Genomic DNA, 18,980 nt, shown 5'->3' on the forward strand with positions numbered 1-18,980 from the left:
AATAATTATCTGAGTATACTTTTAAAATTGTTCAGCAGTTCCCCACTGCTATTGGGATTGAGTCAAACTCAGCATGTCAAGAAAATCCTAATGATTTGACCCCTGCTCACCTCTCCAGACTCATCTTTTTACCCTCCACTTCACCTTATATTTTACATTCCAGAATGATGAGGGTATTTTGGTTCCCCTAATATAACAACACTCTCCCTCTTTTCTCTGCCATGGATATTCTTTTCACAATGGCCATTTTTCTTCACCTGGCTAAATCTACTCCTTCAGGTCTCTCCTTATATGTTAATCCTTCCATATCTCTCTGGCCAAGCTGCTCTAAGTCTGCATTAGTAACCTTCCTATGTGCTCTTAAAGCATCCTCATTTCTTGGTAATAGTCATCACATATCTAATTATTTATGTCTTTTAAAGAAATTATTTAATTTGTTCAATAATTTAAACAAATGCTTTGCTTAATGTCTTTCTCCATTAGCCTAAGTTCTGTGAGATCAGTGAGCATGCATCTTGTTCACTGTTGTGTTCCCAATGCCTAGAAGAGAAACTAGCATAGAGTGGGCACTCACATATTTGTTGACTACATTCTTGACTAAATGCCCTCAGTGGGGCTTAAAGTATATACACAAATAAGTAATATAATTTGAAGACAGTATTCAGGAGACCAGAATTCTTTTTCAGCTTAATGAAAATGAACAAGTCATTCAAAAGAGCAATCCTCATCTCTAAAGGAAAGAGCACAATTCCTAGACCCCTTACTTTTAGGAATTTGTGAGAGTAGCAAGAAAAATTTTTTTTCCCCCTCAAGGATCTGAAGTAATATCATTTGGCTGCCAGGACTCCAAACTCTCTTGGTCCTCTGACCTCACTGGCTACTCATTCTCAATCTCCTGGGCTGGTCCTTCCTCATGTTCTAGACCTCTAATCTTTAGATGTGTCCAGGCTTATTCCTTGGACTGCTTCTCTTCACTACCTGGAATTATTCCTATGTGATCTTATCTAATCTCATATTCTTTACATGTTAGTAAACTAATAACTCCTAAATTTATATCTCAATCAAATGCCAGACTTATATTTCCAAGAGCCTAATTGACTGCTTGGATGTTCAAACATAGCAAGTCTGAAACCAAAGCCCTAATCCTCCCCCAAACCCGCTCTTCTCTCAATCTCATCAAATGGCAACTCCCTCCTTTCATTTCTCAGGTCAAAATTTTTAAGAATCATCCTTGATTCCCATTGTTTTTTCACAATACAAAACCAATGTGTTAGCAAATTTTCTGGGCTATATCTTCAATGTATGTCTAAAATCTAACCAGTTCTCACCCCCTCCACTGCTATTACCCTGGTCCAAACCACCATCATCTAGCTCCTGGATGGCTGCAATAGCCTTCTAACCAAACTCCCTACTTGTGCCCTTATCCCTCATAATGTAGCCTCAACTCAACAGCTAAAATGAGCTTTTAAAATATATATCCAATATAGAATTACCATATGACCCAGCAATACCACTCTTAGGTATACACTCAAGAGAAATGAAAACATGTTTCCACAAAAAAACCTGTTCACAAATGCTTATAGCAGCATTATTCTCAATAGCCAACAGCCCAAATGTCCATCAATGGATGAATGGATGAATGAAATGTGGTCTATATATAAATTGAAATATTATCAACAGTAAGAAGGAATGAAGTTCTAATACATGCTACAACATGGATGAACATTGAAAAATTATGTTAATTTAAAGAAGCCAGACATAAATGGTCACATTTCATTGACTCCATTTATACAAAATGTCCAGAATAGACAAATTCATAGAGAATGAAAGCAGGTTAGGGGCTTGAAGAAATGTGGAATGACTGCTTAATAGGTCCAGGGTTTCTTCTTGGATTGATGAAAATGTTCTAAAATACATACCTTTAAAATGTTAAAGTTATTAATTTTATACTACGTGAATTTTATGTCAATTTAGAAAAAGAAAAAAATAGTATCAGTCATTCAGAGCTCTCCATCTCACTTGGAGTAAAAGACAGAGTCCTTACAGTATCAACAAAGTCTTACATGATCTGCTTTTCACCCTATCTCTGTCTTCATATTCTACCCTTCTCCCCTTCTAATGCAGTTCCAGACTACTCTAACATGCCAAACACAAACTCACCTTAAGTCTTTATATCTTTTGCTTTCTCTGCTTAGAATGCTTTTCCCCCAGATACTCTCAGGGTTTGTTCCCTCATTTGCTTGACATCTTTGTTCAAATGTTACCTTATTAAGACTTTTCCCTGGATGTCCTTAATAAAACAGTATATGTACACACATGCTTTCCTAGCACCCCATATCCTTTTGGTCTACTTCATTTTCTCCATAGCACTTGTCAACATCTTATCCTATCTAATAAAAGAGAAACATGGTAATTAGCGTACAACTGCTACCCTTCTCATTGGCTAATCAGGGCAATATGCAAATTAACTGCCAACCAAGATGGCGGCCGGCAGCCAGGCAGCTTGAAACTAACATGAGGCTTGCTTGCTTCAGTGATGGAGGAAACCAACGTTCCCCCACCTGCCTTGCTGGCCTCTGAGCCTGCAGTTTGAAACATTGTAACAAATATAGAAGCTAAACAAAACCCCAGAAACCTGCTTTCAGTGAGCCGGGATCTCAGAGCTGGAGTTATACATTGTTTCGATTATAGAATCCAAACAAACCAGATACCTGTTTTCAGCAGCAGAGGCCTCAGAGCTGGAGCCAGAGCTAAAGCTGGCCCAGAATAAAAGAAAAAAGAAAAAAAGGAGCAGTTGGGAGCTTCAGCCCTCAGCCCCTCACCCAGACTGGCCAGGCACCCCAGTGGGGACCCCCACCCTGAAGGGTGTGTGACCAGCTGCAAACAGCCATCTTACCCTCACCCAGGCTGGCCAGGCACCGCAGTGGGGACCCCCACCCTGATCCAGGACAACCTTCAGGGCAAACCAGCCAGACCCACCCATGCACCAGTCCTCTACCGTATATAGTAAAAGGGTAATATGCCTCCCAGCACCAGGATCAGCGGAGCTGCGAGGCCTCCCAGCACCAGGATAAGCATGACTGGGGGCAGCGCCCAAACCCCCTGATTGCCTTGCAGCTCTGTGTGTGACAGGGGGCGGGGCCACAACCTCCCTATCCACCCTGCTCTGTTTGTGACAGGGGAAGGCGCCCCAACCTCCTGATCAGCCCTGCTCTGTGCCTGATATGGGGGAGCTCCCCAACCCCCCGATCACCCTGCAGCTCTGTATGTGACAGGGTTCAGCGCCCCAACCCCCCCCCCCCATGGGCCCTGCTCTGTGTGTGACAGGGTAGAGCCATAACCTCCCCATCGTCCCTGCCCTGAGTGTGAGAGTGGCGGCGCCCCAACCCCCTGATTGGCCCTGCTCTGTGGGTGATAGAGGGTGGTGCCCCACCCCTCCGCACGGGCCCTGCTCTGTGTGTGATGGGGTAGAGCCATAACCTCCCCATCGGCCCTGCCCTTAGTGTAAGAGTGGTGGCGCCCCAACCCCCTGATCCGCCCTGCTCTGTGTGTGACAGGAGGCAGTGCCCCAACTCCCCTATCGGCCCTACTCTGTGAGTGACAGGGGGGAGCTCCCCAACCCCCGGATCGACCCTGCTCTGTGCGTGACAGGGTACGGAGCCCCAAACCCCCTGATGGGCCCTGCTCTGTGCGTGACAGGGGGTGGCACCGCAACCTCCCCATTGACCCTGCCTTGAGTGTGACAATCCGCCCTGCTCTGTGCATGACAGGGGGCGGCGCCCCAACTCCCCAATCGGCCCTGCTCTGAGCCCGACCTGGGGCTGCACCTAGGGATTGGGCCTGCCCTCTGCTACCCGGGAGCAGGCCTAAGCCAGCAGGGCGTTATCTCCCAAGGGGTCCCAGACTACGAGAGGGCACAGGCCGGGCTGAGGGACCCACCCTTCCCCCGCAAGTGCACAAATTTTTGTGCACCGGGCCTCTAGTCCTATCTAATAAAAGAGAAACATAGTAATTAGCGTACGACCGCTACCCTTCCCATTGGCTAATCAGGGCAATATGCAAATTAACTGCAAGCCAAGATGGCGGCCGGCAGCCAGGCAGCTTAAAGCGAACATGAGACTTGCTTGCTTCAGTGATGGAGGACTCCAACATTCCCTGCCTGCCGCTGCCGGCCTCTGAGCTGCAACTCTAAGCAACTATGTTACAAATATAGAAGCTAAACAAAACCCCAGAAACCTGCTTTAGTCACCAGGCTTCAGCCAGCAGTACTGCAACATTGTTTCAAATACAGAAGGTAAACAAAGGCCAGAAACCTGCTTTCAGCAGCGGAGGCCTAAGAGCTGGAGCCAAGCCTCAGAGCTAAAGCTGGCCCAGAATAAAAAAAAAAAAAAAGAATAAAGGAGCGGTTGGGAGCTTCAGTCACCCGCCAGCCTGAAAACAGCCCTCAGCCCCTCACCCAGACTGGCCAGGCACCCCAGTGGGGACCCCCACCCTGAAGGGTGTGTGACCAGCTGCAAACAGCCATCATACCCTCACCCAGGCTGGCCAGGCACCCAAGCGGGACCCCCAGCCTGATCCAGGACACCTTTCAGGGCAAACCAGCCGGCCCCCACCCGTGTACCACGCCTCTATCCTATATAGTAAAAGGGTAATATGCCTCCCAGCACCAGGATCAGCGGAGCCGCGAGGCCTTCCGGCACCGGGATCAGTGCGACAGGGGGCAGCGCCCAAACCCCCTGATCACCCTGCTGCTCTGTGTGTGACAGGGGGCGGGGCCACAACCTCCCTATCGGCCCTGCTTTGTTCATGACAGGGGAAGGCACCCCAACCCCCTGATCGCCCTGCGGCTCTGTGTGTGACAGGGTGCGGCACCCCAACGCCCCCCAACGGGCCCTGCTCTGTGTGTGATGGGGTAGAGCCATAACCTCCCCATCAGCCCTACCCTGAGTGTGAGAGTAGTGGCGCCCCAACCCCTGATCAGCCCTGTTCTGTGTGTGACAGGGGGCGGTGCCCCAACTCCCCTATCGGCCCTACTCTGTGAGTGACAGGGGGGAGCTCCCTAACCCCTGATCGGCCCTGCTCTGTGCGTTACAGGGGGGAGCTCCCCGACCTCCTGATCGACCCTGCTCTGTGCGTGACAGGGTACGGAGCCCCAACACCCTGATGGGCCCTGCTCTGTGCGTGACAGGGGGCAGCTCCCCAACCCCCTGATCGACCCCTCTCTGTGTGTGACAGGGTACAGAGCCCCAAACCCCCTGATGGGCCCTGCTCTGTGCGTGTCAGGGGGTGGCGCCGCAACCTGCCCATCGACCCTGCCTTGAGTGTGACAGGGGGCGGTGCCCCAACCCCCCAATCGGCCCTACCCTGAGCGTGACTGAGGGTGACATCGCAACCTCCTAATCCGCCCTGCTCTGTGCATGACAGGGGTGGCGCCCCAACTACCCAATCAGCCCTGCTCTGAGCCCGACCAGGGGCTGCACTTAGGGATTGGGCCTGCCCTCTGCCACCCGGGAGCAGGCCTAAGCTAGCAGGGTGTTATCTCCCGAGGGGTCCCAGACTGCGAGAGGGCACAGGCCGGGCTGAGGGACCCCTCTTTCCCCCCGAGTGTACAAATTTTTGTGCACCGGGCCTCTAGTATACAATATATTTACTTGATTATTTATTGTCTGTGTTTTCTACCCGCAAATTTAAGCTTCCTTGAATACAACAAGGAAGGGACTTTGTTGTATTCATCAGTGTGTCACACTGCTCAAAACAATGCCTGGCAAATAGTAGGCATTCATGGGTATTTATTAACAAATAAACTAAACAGTAAATGAACAAAGACTGAAGTAAGAAAAATCTGTCTTAGGCAGTAAGCAATGAAGTTTCCAAGTTATCAACTGGTGTTTAAGGTAGTTCTATGAAAACAGGATTGGTTGAAATCCTAGGGAATGCAAGAAGTGAAACAGCAGTCATTTTTAAAGTCCAAGACACAGCAGGGAGCTTGATTTTACTTTTACTTGGGAAATATTCTTTTCCCCCCTTTGCTCCACAGAATAAATAACCCAAAGTAAAACCATTCCTCCAGAGAGGTAGTTTAACAATGGTCCATGGAGAGTATTTTCTGCTTGTATTTTTCCCTAAAGATTAATATATACAGATCCAGAGCTAATACAAACAACCCTAGGGGTAAAAAGCAATTATTTGACATCTGTGCAGTAAAAAAATAAAGAGACGGGAGTCCTGGGCTCTAACTATCTTTATGATCTTAAGTAAATCACTTATCCTGCCCTCTTTTCTGTAAAAAAAATAAGGGGGTTGAATTAGATTATCTCTTAAGCGCCATAATTTTATGGAAAAGATCATTTATGGCCACTTAATCTGTTTTCATGGTTAGAATAAATAAGAGTTTTCTGGATCCAATGAGACAAAAAGTCATAGACAGCCAGAAGCAATAGGATTCAGAAATTACATTCTAACCGATGATGTCAGATGTGTTAATCAAGTTCAGGAAATAAAGCCACTCTTATCCTTACCCACAAAGGAAAAAGGGGGCCTCATCACCTAAAACAGATGAGTCACCCACCCAAGGCTGTGTGGATAAAATCACACTACATACAGTAACTCCTCACTTTGTGTCATCCATAGGTTCTTGGAAACTGTGACTTTAAGTGAAACGACGTATAACAAAACCAATTTTATCACAGGCTAATTGATATAAACAACGGTTAAGTACTTATGGCATATTTCTGATCACAAAAACACCACCAAACTTCTAAATAAAAACCCACAGCACTTCTAATATTAAATGTGAGCTATACATACATTTAAGAAAAATTAAAAAGAACAAGTAAGATAATTATTTTTCAACCTGTTTATTTCAGTTCATGGTCACTGGTGGCCAGAGACTCAGCTCAGGGTGCAGGACAGAAACCTGCACTGGACAGGATGCCCTTCCATCACAGGGCACACTCACACCCAGCTCCACTCACTCACACTCACACTGGGATAATTTATACACCACTTAACCTAACATACACAGGTTTGGGATGTGGGAGGAAACTGGAGTATCCAGGGAAAACACGCACAGACATGGGGAGAACATGCAACTGTCACACAGACAGTAGCCTTGGCCTGGAATCAAGTTTTTTGTCATCAACATTATAAGGAAATGACGTTGAATGAAAAAATGTTATTTAAGGATTTGTTGTATATACATACAAGGAAATACTACACAGATAGCAAAATGAATGATGTAGACCCTTGGTGCTGACATAGAAAGATATCAAGGTTATATTATCCTATATATTTTTTCCTTTGTACAACTTGAATTATAACTGACATAAACTGCATGTTTAAGTGTGCAATTTGATGAGTTTTGACATGTATGTACACTCATGAAACCATTACCACAATTAAGTTAGTGAACACATATATTACTACCCAAACTTCCCCGTGCCCCTTGGTAATCCATCCACCTTTCTGTCACTCAAATTTAGTTTGCATTTGCTAGAATTTTATATAAACAGAATCATACAGTGTGTCTTTTTTATTTGGATTCTTTCACTCACCATGATTATTCTGAGATTCATCCATGTTGCTGCATGTATCAGTAGTCCATTCCTTTTCATTGCTGAGTAGTATTCCACTGTATAAACAAATGCCAATTTATCCCTTTGGGATGTTTCTAGGTTTTGAATATTACAAATAAAGCTGCTATGAACATTCATGTATAAGTCTTTATATGGACATATGCTATCACTTCTCTTGAGTAAATACCTAGGAATGGAATGATTGAATCACAAGATAGGTGTACATTTAACTTGTTAAGACACTACTAAACTGCTTTTCAAAGTGGCTTGACTATTGTACATTTACACCAGCAGTGTATGAGTATTCCAGTTGCTCTACATCATTACAGACAATTGGAATGCTCAGTATTTTTCATTTTAGCCATTATAGTGAGTATATGGTAGCATCTTACTATAATCTTAATTTGCATTTCTGTAGTAACTAATGATGTTGAGCATCTTTTAAAGTGCTTATTGCACACCTGTATATTGTCTTTAGTGAAATGTCTGTTCGAATCTTTTGTCCATTTTCTATCCAATTATCTGTATTATTGAGTTTTTAAAGTTCTTCCTGGTTCACGTAATGTGCATATAGAATAACATTTTAAAAAGTAAATTAAAAATTTAAGAAACCCTCTAGGTCCATCCATACTGTCACTAAAGGTAAGATAAGTCAGCCAGAGAAAGACAAATACCACATTATTTCACTTACATGTGGAATCTAAATAACAATATAAATGAACAAAATAGAAACAGACTCATAGATACAGAGAACAGACTGATGGTTATCAGAGAAGAGGGGCTTGGGGGACTGAGTGGAAAAGGTGAAGGGATTAAGAAGTACATATTAGAAAAAAGAAGTACAAATTGGTAGTTATAAAATAGTCATGAGTATGTAAATACAGCATAGAAAATGTAGTCAATAATATTTTAATAACTCTGTGTGGTGCCAGGTATATACTGGCACTATCAGGGGGAATACTTTGTAAAGTGTATGACTGTCTTACCTATGTTATACACCTGAAACTAATATAAAATAATATTGAATGTAAACTGTAATTTAAAAATAAAACCAAAAATTTTTTTAAGAATCTATCCCATATGTGTACATTTAGACAGTCTGATAGTCCATATACCAAAATTATTAACAACTCTTGTCCGGGGAAGAAGCGGTGTGGTTACACATTTAATATATTTCCATATTGCTTTTCAACAACCATATAAAATGTGAGAGAGTTATTTGTCTTTGGCTGAGGGAAAGTTAGAAATAAAGCACAAATAAAAAGCCAAAAATTCACCAGCAGCAACCAAGTGAGGAAAGGAGTAAAGTCTCAACTCATAAAGTTCAAAAGATCATGGCTAAGAAAACAGAAGAAAGATATAGCTCAGTAAAACTTCCAATATGGAGATGTGCAAACTGAGTGAGTGACTAAGCAGTCCTGGAATAAGTCAAGGAAAACAGAGTCTTTAAGATTTGTAGTCCCAGATATCCCTGGGGAACCCCAACTGAGGCAGACAAGACCACCGGCATATGTCATCTCTCAGGGCACTGGTATGAGCTAGAGGACACATCTGTAACTGGGCTGAATGAGCTGGGATATTTAAGATAATTTTAGGAGACTGTAATGCTCAACCCCCAACTTGCCTTTTGCCCCTCCCCTAGGGTTACAAAAAAAAAGAAGTATATAGAAAGCAATATTTTACCCTTAAATCAAAATGTAGTGGGGAGTGGGAAGAGATAAATTGTTTCAAGTTGAGGTGAGAAGCCTGTCAAGAAGAACTCACACATTATTATATCAGAGCAAAAAAAATATATAGGCAGAACTTCCCATGTTAAGCATGAATAAAATGAAAAGAAATGATCTTGCAAATATGTAAATATGCCATTAGGTGTGAGGGGGGAGAAATAACTTGAAAAATGAACAAAGAACCCATTCTGGAGAATAATATAGCCCTAGGAAAATAAGTATGTTTCTTGTGAATCTTTTACATTGCACAGGAATTGAATAAGAATATAGATTTGATAAAATGCAAGAGTTCAAATACTAGCTATTAAAGTAACAAAATTAGAGGAAAAGGAAGATTGAAATGAGAGAACAAATTAAAACCTAAATAAGATAATCCATTCAAATAATTAGAAAAGCAAAAAGGAAGGGAGGGAGGAAATAAGGGAAGGAGGGGAAGAGAAAACTGGCTGAAAATCAAAGTAATAACACAGAGGAAAGGGTTGGGCTAATCATGCTTAATTACTATTCATCTTGCATTTAATAATAAAAGAAAAGGACAGAAATGGAGAACAAGGAAATCCAATGTCCCTCAGGTGGAGAACTTAACTAATTAAAAAAGAAAAAAGTTCAGAGTATACAGTACAAAAAATTTGTCCAGCAATGAAGAAAGAACTCATCAAGGGTACATGTTAGGGAAAAGTGATATACCACTGAGACATATCCTTGCTAAGTTACTAAACTTCAAGAAAACTAGCCCGGCTGGTGTGGCTCAGTGGTTGAGCATCGACCTATGAACCAGGAGGTCATGATTTGATTCCCAGTAGGGGGCATGCAAGAGGCAGCCGATTAGTGATTTTCTCTCATCAATGTTTCTCTCTCTCTCTCTCTCTCTCTCTCTCTCTCTCTCTCTCTCTCTCTCTCCCTCTCTGAAATCAATAAAAAATATTTTTAAAAGAAAAATAAAAGGAATTTGTTTACACACACACACACACACACACACACACACTATGAGTTACCTACAAGGGAGAAAAATAAGAACTAGCTAGCTAGCCTCAGACTTCTTCACAGTTACATCCAGTGGCAGAAGACAATAATGTCTACAACATTCTGAGGGAAAGAAAGTGTGACCCAAGAATATAATATCCAGCCAACATATCATTCAAGTATAAAGGCACTAGACAGACACTCTCAACATGAAAGAATGAAATAAAAATAGCACCTACAAGCCCTTCTTGAAGGAATTTCTTAATGAAAAAATCCAGGTAACTAAGAAATAAATCAAAGTAAAGAACTCAGAAATGCAGAGAAGTCATGGTACCGTGCATGGTTATAAGCATACGATCATTTTAAATATTAACTAAAAATAAAAAAGATAAAACTAACAGATGATTTATGATAGCATAACAGAATGTAAATGCCATAATAATTTGAGTAATAAAAATTGGGAGTAGGGGAAAAAGTTGTGAGAGAGTGTAAGAAACCTAATCTCCTCTTTCATAGCAGACAGTCCACTTAAAATGTGCAATATTGAAATAGGTAGATTTTAAAAAATGACTAAATGACTATTTGACCCAGCAACTCCACATCTAGGTATCTATCTACCTAAGATAAATTAAATCATATGTGCAAACAAAAACTCGTAATGAATGTTCATAACAGCATTACTCACAAAATCCAGAAAGTGGAACCAACCCACATATCCATCGACAGATGAATGGATAAACAAATGTGATATCTACATATAATGGGATATTATTTGGCAATAAAAAGAAATGAAGTACTAATACATGCCACCACATAGATGAACCTTAAAAACATAATGTTAAATGAGAAAAGATGGTCACAAAGGACCACATATTGTATGATTCCATTTAAATGAAACATTCTGAATAGGTAAATATATAAAAACTAGTGGTCCAGTGCACAAAATTTGTGCACATTAAAAGGGAAGTATTAGAGGAAATATTTTAATATTGATATTTGCCCTTTCTCTATAATAGAAGTGTCAGAGATAAAAGACAATTAGTAAAATATATATGAAAATCTCCCTCCTGTCAGAGTCTGGGGTACACCGCAGGTCCCAGAGTCAAGTCCCCGACCACCCGTGTGCACCTTGAAATTGCGTGAGACCCAGACCCAGCTGGCCCCACCCATCAAGCCCTGCAGGGTTGGGGGCACAGCCTCAGGTCCCCCATCAAGCCCTGCTGGGTGGGGGGCACAGCCTCAAGTCTCCTGGCCCCGGTGCTGGGGTGGGGGACGCGGCCTCAGGTCCCCCCGCCTGGCCTCAATTCCCCTGGTCCTGGCGCAAGGGCACGAGGGTGCGAAGGCTTGATGACCATTTGCATATTAGCTCTTTATTATATAGGATAGAAAGTAGATCAGTGATTGCTTAGGGATGGGGAAGGATAGGGAGGCTGCGGGGAATGATAGCTATAAGATATAGGGTTTCTTTTTAAGGTGATGAAAAGTTCTATAATCGATTGGGGTAATGGTTGCACAATTCTGTAAATATACTAAAATCCACTGCATTGTACACTATAAGTGGATTAACTGTATGGTATGTGAATTTTATCTCGAAAGGTTCCTTAACAAAAAGACATTAGAAAAAAATTAATAACTGTTCAATGTTTTCATAATATTTTTTCTTAGCCTTAGAGGGATGTTAATGACTGGTATATTTTACTAGAGGCCCGGTGCACGAAATTCATGCACTCGGAGTGGGGGGGTCCCTCAGCCCGGACTGCACCCTCTTGCAGTCTGTGAACCCTCAGGGGATGTCCCCCATAGGGAGTGGGCCTAAGCCATCAGTCGGACATCCTTAGTGCTGCCACAGAGGTAGGAGAGGCTCCCACCACCGCTGCTGCATTAGCCAGCCATGAGCCCAGCTTCTGGCTGAGTGGCGCTCCCCCTGTGGGAGCATACTGACTACCAGGGGACAGCTCCTGCATTGAGCATCTGCCCCTGGTGGTCAGTGTGTGTCATAGTGACCGGTCATTTTGCTGTTTGGTCAATTTGCATATTAGCCTTTTATTATATAGGATGGTTAAAAAAACACATTTGTCTGAAGATGAGCAATTCTTCAATTTTACTTAAGTATTTTAGTCCGATAAATTCAAGTAAAATTAAACAAAATGTTTTAAATTTATTATAATCCTATATTACAAAGATTTTTTATGTACCCATTCACCCTTCCCTCTATGTCTAGATATGCAAAAAAGATATATGAAATAATTTTTATATAATGTGAACCCTGAAAAAGGAATTTGGGTGATTTGTTGCTTTCTTTATTATTTCCTACTAGAGGCCTGATGCACAAATCCATGCACCAGGGCCTCTAGTATGCATATGATCTTTGGTTAATCTCTTCCCACACTCTCCCCTCCCCCTTCCCTCTAAGATTCATCAGTCTGTTCCATGTTTCCATGCCTGTGCACTGAAAGTCTGTCACCTGGTGGTCAGTGCACATCATGGCTACTGGTCGAGCAGTTGAACGGTCACTTAACACATTGTTTGCGGGTAGTTCTTATTGTGCGCTAACAGGTGGCGCGGGCCATTTTTGCTAATTTTTTGCACAAATGGCAACGTTCGGTAAAATTACGATAACTTTAGTTTACGATAACTTTAGATAACTTTATACATTACCCGCATTCTACCGCTAGTCTATAAAAAACGTATTAATACGTGTCCCGCGCTCTACTACCAGTCAATGTAAAATGTATAAGTAAAACGTATAAATACGTTTCCCGCATACAATGTGTTAAGATTTTATATATATAGATATTGATTAAATTTTCAATAATGAGTATGTGTTATTTGTATTTATCTTTAAATTGTCCTTATAAAGTAAATATGCCAAAGTATTAATGTTTACATATGGGTAGTAGGATTAGGAATATTGTTTTATTCCCTTAAAAATATTTTCATTGATTTTTAGAGAGATAGGAAAGGAGAGGGAGAGAGAAGGAAAAACATCGATGTGAGAGGGAAACATCGATTGGCTTCCTCCTTCACGACCCCTGCTGGAGACTGAGCCTGCAACCTGGGCATGTACCCTGACCAGGAATCAAACCAGCAACCTTTTGGTGCATGGGCCAATATCCAACTAACAGCCACATTTACCAGGGCTTTTTCCCTCCTTCTTTATTTTCTGTACTTTCCCAATTTTCCGACAATGAACATCTATTATTTTAGAGACAGAACAAAGTAAAAAATAATAGAATTAAAGAGATGTGTAGCAGTTCTTTAAATGATCGGTTATTACCTGGGATCCTTCTGTTGCTCCTGAATGATCTTTCTTCCTGGCCAGACATCACCCATTTGTGACTGATGATGGAGGGACTGTCCCACAGTCTCTCTTTTATTCACTTCAAAACAAACAAAAACATGGCAGAGTGGTGGTGATGAGGGGGAAAGGGAAACACATTATACTTGCAAAAGGGATAGCAATATAATCTTTATGTTCCCCCACAATCAGGTTGAGCCCATGAAAGTAAGATACCACCAATAAGAATACATGAGGATTTCACACCAGAGAATCTATGACTTGAGGTCAAACATCTTAAGGAACCACCTCCAGAAAGATCCTGTACCTGCAGGTTTGCGACGCAGGGACATCCTGATTATCTCACTGCCTGTGCGATAAGCAAAGCGATTCACTTTCTGGTCATAAAACCAGTCTCCAGTTGCCTTCTTCAGCTCTCTGTGAAGGAATATAAGAAAATGACAGATAGATAATGGTTCTTGTCATTCAACCAATGAAGGCTGAGAGGAGAAAGTCTCACCACAGCTAGGGCCTCATTTCCTCTCTCTACTCAGCCCTAAGTGACACTCACATTTCCTTGGCGCACACCTTGCACCTCCAGGTACTATTGCTTTCATGAATACGGCAGTCTCGGCACACCAGGTGATTACAACCCCGACAAGTGGTGGTCTTAGGAGTCAAACGTCCCAGGTTCTCCTGGCACCGGGCACAGGTCCGATCACTATAGTGTTGGCTGCCCCTCTTGGCCCCTTTCCTTTTTATTTCCAGTAATTCATTCTTCAATCGCCTGCCGAGACCCAAAAAAGAAGTACAAGTTGATTCAGGATCTGCACAGGTTAGAGAGAGAGGGGTTGTGGAGTAGAGACAGTAAAACTATTTAGTTCTATGAAAGCAATCACCTCAGAGCCCAACCTAATCCAATGAAGAGTTGTAAACATCATACACAAGTTCCTCTGAAAGTCATATCCTATATAATAAAGCGGTAATATGCAAATTGACCGTCACTCCAACACAAAGATGGCCACCCCCATGTGGACACAAGATGGCCACCACAAGATGGCCAGCAGGGAGGGAAGTTGGGAGGGGCCAGGCTGGCAAGGGAGGGCAGTTAGGGGTGACCAGGCCTGCAGGGGAGGGCAGTTGTGGGCCATCAGGCCAGAAGGGGAGGGCAGTTGTGAGTGATCAGGCCTGCAGGGGAGGTCAATTGGGGACAACCAGGCCAGCAGGGAAGGGCAGTTGGGGGAGACCAGGCCGGCAGGGGAGGGCAGCTAGGGACAATCGGGCCGGCAGGGGAGCAGTTAAGCGTCAATCAGGCTGGCAGGGGAGTGGTTAGAGGGTGGTCAGGCTGGCAGGTAGAAGTGGTTAGAGCAGCCGTGGGCAAATTACGGCCCGTGGGCCGGATCCGGCCCGTTTGAAATGAATAAAACTATTGAAAAAAAAGACCGTACCCTTTTATGTAATGATGTTTACTTTGAATTTATATTAGTTCACACAAACACTCCATCCATGCTTTTGTTCCGGCCCTCCGGTCCAGTTTAAGAACCCATTGTGGCCCTCGAGTCAAAAAGTTTGCCCACCCCTGGGTTAGAGGCAATCAGGCAGGCATGCAGGCAAGCAGTTGGGAGCCAGCAGTCCTGGATTGTGAGAGGGATGTCCGACTGCCCTCAAGGAGTCCCAGATTGGAGAGGGTGCAGGCTGGGCTGAGGAACACACACACACATATACACCCGTGCACGAATTTTGTGCACCGGGCTTCTAGTGAGAGTTATAAGAAGAAGTCTGGATATCATTGGTCAAAAGCCTGGGAACCCATGCTTTTTCTGGAACTCTTACCTAATCCTTTTCTCATCTGCTTTTCGGAGTTCCTCATCTCGTTGTAGAACACTAATGATCAAATCCCTTTCCATCTCAGACAGAAAAGAGAGGTCAAGCATCTCCGACATGACTTTCTCTATTTTTCCTTCTATTCTCCTTTCTTCAAAGCAACCAGCATAGGAGAGCTACCAGAGTTGCCTGAAATAAGTGAAGAATTAATTTCACACAGATAATTTACTCCAGAATAGGCCCACAGCTCTAGAGGCTTTTAGTAGACCACTTTCCCCTTGAGTCAGGCTAAAGAGACAATCAATGCAGCCCAGCTGGTGTGGCTCAGTGGTTGAGCATCAACCTATGAGCCAGGAGGTCATGGTTAAATTCCTGGTCAGGGCACATGCCCGGGTTGTGGGCTCAATCCCCAGTGTGGGGTGTGCAGGAGGCAGCCAATCAGTGATTCTCTCTCATCATTGATGATTCAATCTCTCTCTCCCTTCCTCTCTGAAAGCAATAAAAACATATTTTTTTAAAAAGAGACAATGTAGAATTATCTGACTTATTTACCATTCCTACCTCACCTGAATTAAAGGTGGGGCTTTGATTTAACATTAAGAGGCTTTGATTTTTCAAGTAGAAAAACTTATTCATGTCTCTGGGAAAGGGTTGGGTCTTTCTTCTTGGTCAGGAAAGAGCTCAGACCAAATGAGTCAAACTTCTCCTCCACCAAGCAGATCCTTAATCATCCAATTTTTAATACATTAAATGTTCTCAAGCCCCAAGTCTATTAATGCAAAAAATCAGATACCTGGTCTCTGTAGTAGAAGAGAAAACCACATGAGGATTCCTGCCATTTGAAGCCCATTTTTCCTTTCCTGACCAACTTCCATGTTCCCAGGATTCACTCAGCTTTCTGCTACATTTCAGAACTTCCATAACCTACTCTATCTCCCAAAGTTCTTTTTTTAATTTTATTTTATTGTTTAAAGTATTACAAATAGTAGTACATATGTCTCTTTTTTTCCCCATTGACCTCCCACCGGCCCCTCTACCCCACCCCCGCCCCCGCACATGCCCTCACCCCCTGCCCCGTGTCTTGCATCCATTGGTTATCTTTATATGCATGTATACAAGTCCTTTGGTTGATCTCTTATTGCTAACACTACCTCAAGGATATCTTTACCCACTCCATGCACATTTGTTGAGCACCCACTCTGACAACCATTGTGCAAAGTGTGAGAAATAGAGAGATCCGTAAAACAGTTCCTGCCTTAAGTTCACAGCGTAGTAGGGCAAACAGATACATAAAAATACAGTACAATGTACTAAGTTCTATCAGAGGGATCATAGATTAAATGCTATGGAACTTAGAGAAGGAAGTAAATAATTCTAACTTACATAGAGAGGGAAAAGAGAGCACTGCATACATGGAAGGCTTTACAGAAGAGGTGAATTTTGTCTTATACAACAGAGTATATGTTTGCCAGTAGGGGACAATGGTAGGAGAGATAGGTCAGGGTGAGATTATATAAATCTCAAATACTCTTAAAAATTAAGAATTTTAAAATTCATTATATAGACAATAGAAATCCATCAAACATCTTTGTTGCTGCTTTGTTTCTTATATTGGGAAGTCACATGATCAAATTCATTTTACAGAGATCAATTAGCTATAATATAAAAGACTGATTTTAGGACAGAATGAAGTGCAATTTGGTAGTACATAACACATTGTAAAATATGCATACTTCTTAGTCAAGCAATACCACTTCTAAGACTCTACCTAATAGAAATATTCACACAAATGTGAATGCAAGGGTATATGTACAAGAATGTTACTGCAACATTATTTGCAAGAGGAAAAAGTTCTTTAACAAATGGATCATTAAACCAAATACTACTTCCATATAACAACATACTATGTGGCCATTTAAAATGTGGTAGGTCTATATGAAAATACATCCCTGAGTGGAAAAGAAGTAGTTGCAGGAAAATATTGAATGATCTTTTTTGGTAAAGTATCTAAACATTTGTATATGCTATAAGAGAAGAAATGGGTTTAGAAGTAAGGCAAGAAGCATAGTTTTAGTCATATTGAGTTTGTGCTGCATACAGCATATTCAGGTAATTAGACACAGGATGTTGAAGGCACAGAGCTGAACGTTAGGAAGAGAGACTATATCTGAAAATATATATTTGGTAGTCATGTGAGTCAGAGCCCAGGAAAGAGATATGAGGTTCATACTTACCTTCTCTGCTCTCCCTTAAAACTAGACAACAAACCCTTTTAAACTTAAGGTGTGTTTTTTTACTAATTACCTACTGGATAATCCTATATAATAAAAGGCTAATATGCAAATAGACTGAATGGTGGAACAACCGGAACCGGTTGCTATGACATGCACTGACCACCAGCGGGTGTGCGTGGAGCATGGCAGGTGTCAGCCACAGTGGGATAATAGGTGAGCTGAGCATCAGACCAAGATGGAGCGCCAGTCACTCAGTGCCATCAGCCGGCGGCTGTCGGCCCCAATAGCCCCTCAGGGCTTCTCCACCTCCCCCTGCTCCTGAGGGAGATCAGGGCTGGCAGTCATCTCTCGCTCTTGCTGCCAGCAATGGCCCCGCTCACACCCACTGCCAGCCCTGGCCCCAATCGCACCCATAGCCGGCACCAGAGCCACAGCTTGCACCCACTGCCAGTGCCTGGCACCGGTTCTGATCACTTGGAACCATCAGTGGATGTGAGCGACAGCTGCCGACCCTGATCACCCCTGAGGGCTTCTCCATCTCCCCCTGCTGTGGAGGGGCGATCAGGGCAGCAGCTGTCACTCGCACCCACTGCTGGTGCTGGCCCCAATGGCTTCGCGCCTTCAGCAGGTGTGAGCGGGGCCAGCACCGTCAGAGCGTGGGAGCAGTGGCAGGAGCGGGGCTGCCAGCAGACAGGTGACTGGGGGCCAGACATGGGCTCAGAGGATGGGCCGAGACCCGCTCCTGTGCCTACCACAGCCTCGTGGCCCACAGTTCCTTTCAAGGTGCACGAATTCATGCACTGAGCCCCTAGTAGAAATATAAAGACAGCAAAGCTATACAAGTTCCTGAAACCTTAACATTTCCTCAACTTGGCTATTTCTTAGTCTTTATTGAACAGCCTCTTTCCTAGGCCCTTTCTTAGATAGTTTGGAGGAAATCATCTTAGTTCTTATCCCCAAGGAAAATATAAACTCTTCATGAGAACAAGGACTTTGTCAATTTTATTCTATGTATCTGGACCAGAACCTAACACAAAACTTGGCACAAAGCATTGCACATGCACCACTATTACTGATCATCATTGTTGTCATCACCCCAACAGTTCCATTTATTGAGAATTTACTATATTTCAAGAAGCAAGTACTTTACAGATGTTAACTAATTTAATCTTCATAGCAACTCTGAGAGTGAGGTACTATAATCTTCATTTTATAAATGAGGACTCAGGAGAGCTTAGGTTAATTTTCCCATAAATAAACAGCAAGTAAGTGAAGTTGCTGGGATTCAAGCCCAGGCATTCCGATTCTAGAGCTAGTGCTTTACTGGCTTGAATCAGGCAGGATAATGGCCAAAGCAATTATAAAATATTGAACAGAGCAA

The 18,980-nt window shown here is 43.0% G+C and overlaps 1 protein-coding gene across 2 annotated transcripts in view; it reads right to left on the reverse strand.

Moving 5' to 3' along the window:
• The window catches only part of SYTL4 (synaptotagmin like 4), a 41,912-nt gene extending 26,358 nt beyond the window's left edge, over positions 1 to 15,554 (reverse strand). Inside the window, exons 1-4 of one of the 2 annotated variants that reach the window (XM_081080890.1) lie at positions 15,375 to 15,554; positions 14,113 to 14,328; positions 13,870 to 13,979; positions 13,542 to 13,644 (exon numbers count right to left, since the gene is read on the reverse strand). In XM_081080890.1, the coding sequence (XP_080937016.1) occupies positions 13,542 to 13,644; positions 13,870 to 13,979; positions 14,113 to 14,328; positions 15,375 to 15,484 (539 nt within the window). In that variant the 5' untranslated portion in view covers positions 15,485 to 15,554. The remainder of the gene's footprint in view (positions 1 to 13,541; positions 13,645 to 13,869; positions 13,980 to 14,112; positions 14,329 to 15,374) is intronic. The other variant, XM_081080891.1, reaches the window with a different exon arrangement.
• Positions 15,555 to 18,980: the final 3,426 nt, after the last annotated feature.

This window comes from Myotis nattereri (genome assembly GCF_964212035.1).
Source record: "Myotis nattereri genome assembly, chromosome: X".
Lineage (NCBI taxonomy): Eukaryota > Metazoa > Chordata > Mammalia > Chiroptera > Vespertilionidae > Myotis > Myotis nattereri.